General features: G+C 42.3%; 1 protein-coding gene across 1 annotated transcript; it reads right to left on the reverse strand.

Moving 5' to 3' along the window:
• Positions 1–2,986: 2,986 nt before the first annotated feature.
• Positions 2,987–4,861, reverse strand: LOC139133716 (protein NYNRIN-like). Its single transcript, XM_070700480.1, has one exon. It carries the CDS (start codon positions 4,859–4,861, stop codon positions 2,987–2,989), a length of 1,875 nt encoding a protein of 624 aa, XP_070556581.1.
• Between the last annotated feature and the right edge of the window lie 1,253 nt (positions 4,862–6,114).

A 6,114-nucleotide genomic window follows, 5' to 3' on the forward strand; every position in this document is an offset into this window, starting at 1 on the left:
GTCGGACGTATTGGTATACTACATTTCGTTTATTTTACACAACATCTAGAAGCAGCTGATCGATGAGATTACTGGTATGCCGTATGGGCTACTATCGAGAGCCCGACACACGGACGTGGAAGTACAATTTTCCTCCCGTCCGACTGAAAAGTTACCCGTCTCGGACGGGAGGACGGGCGGTAGTTTCCAACGCTGCTACATAGCGTCACTATCGTGTGATCGAGGTACAGCGTTGTTGAACGGGATACAGAAACTCTGCAGAGGGAGAAACGATCGTTGACATGAACAGTCAATGTACTTCAGCACGTAGTCCGCAGATAGCGGATCGAGAAATAAAAACGTGTCCCAGTAAATAACGGAATATTTATGTACATTAACTCGATATTAATCAAATTTCCAGCTCATCGCAAAAAAATGTATTGCAAAGATTAATTTGTCACTGACAAATACTGCACTGTATGGAAAAAACAACTTCAAGTGGTATTACCCGAGACAAACACTTGTGTTGTCAATTTTGATTTCATTTCATAAACTTCATACTTCATCGAGTATCGTGTATTTCAGCCTTTGTGAAGCCATTTATTGATATTTCAATTTTTGTCTTGGCTTTGTTGTGGAACATGTTGAATCGTCTCCGTGGACATGTAGGCAAAAGTGTGACGGGGTCGAAGTGACTTGGGTACCTGGGGCCGACCAAAACCAGTGTGAATTACTGGGTCAAAGCGGACAGCGGCCGGGATGACGTGTTCCCCAAGCGAGCTACCTTCAGAAGTCTGTTTCATCGCAAAATACGTCAACTTTTAAAACCCGTCATTTATTTACTGATGTTATTCTCAGCATCACAAACATATACGCCTCTGCTATGTATCACAGCAAATAGTTATATTTGAGCGCCCCGTAAATGGGATCCTCGTTTTTTGCGAACCCGGAAGTGTGTCTTGCTCAATGCATTTCCTACCCACAGCGAGGGAAACTGCCCGCGTTCCCATGCTCCCATGCCACCTTTTTCAATGCCAGTGCAACGCCATCTGTGCAAAATTTGTGGTGGTATGCTCCCGTGTGATGGAAAACCTCTCTTATTCTAACAATGACGTAGTTGACTTTGGACTTCGATTTCGTAAATGTGATGTCCATGCAGTGAGTTTGGGTTGGCGCGCTTATAATGCAATCTTCGCCCGCCTGCGGTCCGATATCCCGCATTTATTAGCGATATTTATCTGTTTTGACTTGACCAAAGTTGGCAAAACTTGCTATGTACATTAAAGATACTATGATACAAGATTATTGAAAGTCATTTGACATTTTTTTTCAGCCAATTCCCAATATGCATATTTAATGAACCTTCCAAATTAGGGATATATACTGGCATTTACTTGATAAAATTTGGCGAAACATGCTGTGTACATTGATCATTATACCAGGTTATAACAGTATTGAAAGTCATTTTGCATTTTCATGTCAGCTAATTCATAATTTGCATAAATAGCTAACAAGCTTTCACGGTTTGGCATATAGAGCTTGAAGGACTTGACCAAAGGTAATTACACATGCTATATTGTGATACAATGACAGTACTCAAAGAAATTAGTTATTTTTATTTCAGCTAATTACATATTTGAATACTTAATGACCTTTAGAATTGATCTGTGGTGAAATTCATTGTGTTGATCATAACACTTTAAATGTAGCAAAGCATGTAGCAAAGGTTCAAACTTGCACATAAATGCAATATATAATGAAAACACGTGAGCATTTTCAGTTCATATCTGGTTATTTTATATTTACTTGATTTTGACTCGCTTTCGTTAAAGCTACCGTCTGCGCATGCGCACAACTCTAGGACAAATCTGAGTTGAAGAATCGAATCGGACGCCATCTTGTTTCTCGTTCTGGGTACATATTTTACGTCGTGATCGTTTCACTGTGTATTTCAACATATTCTATAGTTATGAAGTTGACAGTGATGCACTTTTGCGGCTGTCGTGTATTTTTTGGTACGAAAGGCGCTTTTGATCGACTGAAGAATGATGGCCTCCGTAGGCGATAAACACCGGTACCGGCAGGCATATCAGTTCTACTGAGGAAGCAATCCACTGGCCCGTATAGGTCAGGGGCTCACTTAGGGGAGAACCACATGATTTCCGGGGGGGGGGGTGGTATGGAGGATTTTGAGAAAAAAAAATGTCACCAGGTGAAATAAAAGAAAAAAATTAAGCCTGTAATGGCTTGAGAAAAAAAAATTCTCATAATAGACAGAAATAAAAAAGGAATTGTCACAATGCAGTTGAAATGAGCAAAATTTTGGAAACTTCATCCTCATGTATTCTTTGCTGGCATGCTGCCATAGGCAGCGCAAATGTTTTTACCACAAGCAATTCTTATGTGTTTTTTTTTCCCAGCACTTATGATATAAGCATTCACTACTTTACACCTCAGTGCACTCGATGTTTTCCTTCCCTTTTCTGACCCAAGAAATCATATTTCAGGATTTCTGTTGCAATATCTCAATGGTATAGGCAATATCTAGATGGGACTATTTGACTTCTGTAAATTGTGAAAATTTAAAACACAAGACAGGAGTCAATAAACTAGTGTTAAAACCAATACATTATTCTCTCAATATAAATATGTTAGAAAGATTACAAGTTGACAATGAAAAATTGAGGAACAACAAATATAAAGAAATACAATGTGTGAGCCTTGTTTCTCTGACCACAAAAGATAACATCCCCCCCCCCCCCCCGAGAACTTAAAAGGAATTGACTATTTTAAAGAAAAGCAGGTATAGTAATGATCACAGTTGATTTGCCAAAAAAGTGTTCTACAATTGAAAGTTGTATATATGTTACACGCCTCACACGGGTGTCGATTATATTAATTGGTATGAATTGGGTTTATTGCAGGAGTAGTGAAAACCGTAATACAATAAATCCTCATCAGAGATAGTTACTCTGGTACAGGTCAGATTCAGTCTGATGCAGTGTCCTCAGCAATGGATTGGTGCATTGTTTGGTGTCAGATATATACCATGTGGATACACTAGTGGTTGTGGTTGCATCATTGGCATCATCCACGGATATAGTGTAGGCTGCGCTGGCATATATGGTGGGTACCACATCGGCGTTGACTGTCGTGGCGATGCTGCTGGTGGTGTAACCATGGCAACGTTGACATGTGGGTCGATGCGGTGATATTCAGGCTGTCCCATCGATGTATAAGTTAACATAGATGGTGGTCTGGTCTCTCTGGCTGGATATCGTCTGGTTGATGTGTCTGTATCTGGCACATTAACAGTTGACTCACCTTGTGAGCGTTCAGGTACATTTGATGGTTGTACTTGGTGCTCAGTTTGGTGATCTGCTGCTGTGGTGCTGTCCCTCTGTGGCATTGGTGGCTCTTCATGGGGCTGCACTACAGGTGGTGATCTGGCTGGCTGGAAACTAGGAATTTCTGGATTTAAGTCATGATGTGTGACATCTCCAGGTTGATCCACTTGTGTTTCCGTCTGGGTTTGGTCTGTCTGCTCATCAACTGCTGCAGTGTTGCTAGGCCGTGTGATGTAGTAATGATAATTTTCATCTTCATCACTGGTGTTGCTGCTGTCACTTTCACTGACTTCTTCAGTTGGCTGGCTGTCTGGTCTCTGTCTCCGACTTCGTCTTCTCACCTGGCGGGTTGATGTAGGCGCTGTTGGAGATTCTATTTCCACAGGTAGTCCATCACAGGGCAGGAGCAGATTGCGATGTAGCACTCTGATTCTTCCTTGGCCAGTTTCTGGTCTAACCTCATAAACAGGACTGTCTGTACCTTTTCTTTCTGTCACGACGTGGATTTTGTCTTCCCAGTATGATCGGAGTTTGCCTGGTCCGCCTCTTTCAGTCAGATTTCGTACCAGCACTCTGTCACCTGGTTGGAGTTCAGTACTTTGAGCTTTTTGGTCGTAGTACTTCTTTCCACGTGCTGCTGTCTTGTTGGAATTCTGGGATGCTAATTTATATGCTTCTTGCATTCCATTTTTCCACTTTTCTACATATTGTAGATAGTCGCCTTGATGCTTGTCTTCTTTGATATCAAACAGGATATCGATTGGTAACCGTGGAGATCTTCCAAACAGTAAGTAGAATGGAGAATATCCGGTTGCTTCATTTCTTGTACAGTTGTATGCATGGACCACTTTGTTGAGTGAATCTTTCCAGTTTGACTTTTGCTTTTCTGGAAGTGTTTTCAACATCGACAGAAGTGTCCGGTTAAGGCGTTCCACCTGTCCGTTCCCCATCGCGTGATAAGGCGATGTTCGAGACGCTTTCACACCACTAAGCTTTTGGAGTTGTGCGAAAAGCTTATTCTCAAATTCAGTACCTTGGTCATGGTGGAGTCTGGCCGGAAATCCAAAACGTGGAATAAAATCGTTGAAGATCTTTTCCGCTGCTGCTGTACCTGATTTGTTGGTGGTTGGGTATGCTTGGGCAAATCTAGTAAAGTGGTCGACTAATACCAGAATGTACTCATAGCCTCCCTTACTCTTCTCCAAGTGCAGATAGTCGATGGATACTATCTCAAATGGTGATGTGGTGACGATGTTTGTCAGTGGTGCTCTCGCCATCACATTTGGTTTCTTCTGCTTGATACAGCTGCAGTGTTTTGTAATGTACTGTTCTATGTCTTTCTGCATCTGAGGCCAGTAGAATCTGTCCCGTGCCAGAGTTACTACCCGTTCCACACCAAGATGTCCCATATCTTCATGGAGCTCTTTGTAGACTAATGGTCTGTATTGCTGGGGCAGAATAAGTTGTAATCTGGTTGCAGTCTTTCGATGCAGAATTCCGTCTTTATCGATGATTAAGGTATTCCACTCTCTCATCAGTGCTGTTGTCTGTTGCGTTCACCTCTGCGCTCTCTTCGACTTGGTCGATGGCCACTTAGCTTGTATTCGATTAGTCGATTGATTGCAGTGTCTTTCTGTTGTGCGTCTTTAATTTCTGCCTTCGTCAAAGGTTTGACAGTAGGCTTAGTCTTCATGATGTTCTCCTCTAATGTCACTGGATTATTTGTCACTGATGTCAGCCATGTTGCATCGCCGGTGTCGATAGCTTTGGTTGACTGGACCGTTGCTTCCAAGACATCAACAGGAGTGTTCTTCGTACATTGATTCATGAGTTCATCAATATTCATAGGCATCCTTGATAATACATCAGCATCAATATTCACTTCCCTGGGCGATATTGATGTTGAAGTTATAGTCTGCCAGTTCTGCAACCCATCTGTGTCCGGTGGCATTAAGCTTCGCCGTTGTAAGGACATAAGTCAGTGGATTGTTGTCTGTGTATACAGTGAAGGATTGTGCGTAGTACAAGTAATCACGGAATCGCTCTGTTATTGCCCATTTCAGTGCCAGAAACTCGAGTTTTCCAGAGTGAAGGTGGTACTTCTTCTCTGCCGGTGTCAGTGTTCTGGATCCGTAACCGATAACAACCATCTTGCCATTTTTCCGTTGATAAAGTACTGCGCCAAGTCCCTCATTTGAAGCGTCGGTGTGAAGTACATACGGCTGCTCATAGTCTGGGTAGGCCATCACAGGTGCGTCTACTAAACAGGTGATCAGGCTGTCCAATATTTGCATGTGTTGATCTGTCCACACTATGGGTTGAGCGGAATGCACTTGACCCTTTGCTGTTTTCTTTACCTTAGATTTCTTCTTGCTGTTGGTGCTGTCATTTTCTCCTTCATTTGGTGAAACTGACAGTAAGTCATACAGTGGTTGGCTATTCTGGAAAAGTCTTTGATGTATTGTCGGTAATACCCGATGAATCCTAGCAGTTTACGCAGTTCACCTACCGTTGAGGGTTTTCTTTCCTTCAGGGCTAGTACAGCTGCTGTATCTGCCGGGTCTGGTCTGTATCCGTCTGCTGATATTATCTTCCCCAGATAGCGCACTTGTCTCTTGAATAGGTCACATTTCTTTGCCTTCAGCTTTATGCCATGTTCTTGCAATCGCTGTAGGACTTTTCTGATATTCTGTATGTGTTCATCAAATGTTCTGCTATAGACCAAGATGTCGTCTAAATATGGAATACAGATGACATAACTTAGTCCATCCAAACATTCTTCCATATG

This window comes from Ptychodera flava, chromosome 5 (assembly GCF_041260155.1).
Source record: "Ptychodera flava strain L36383 chromosome 5, AS_Pfla_20210202, whole genome shotgun sequence".
Lineage (NCBI taxonomy): Eukaryota > Metazoa > Hemichordata > Enteropneusta > Ptychoderidae > Ptychodera > Ptychodera flava.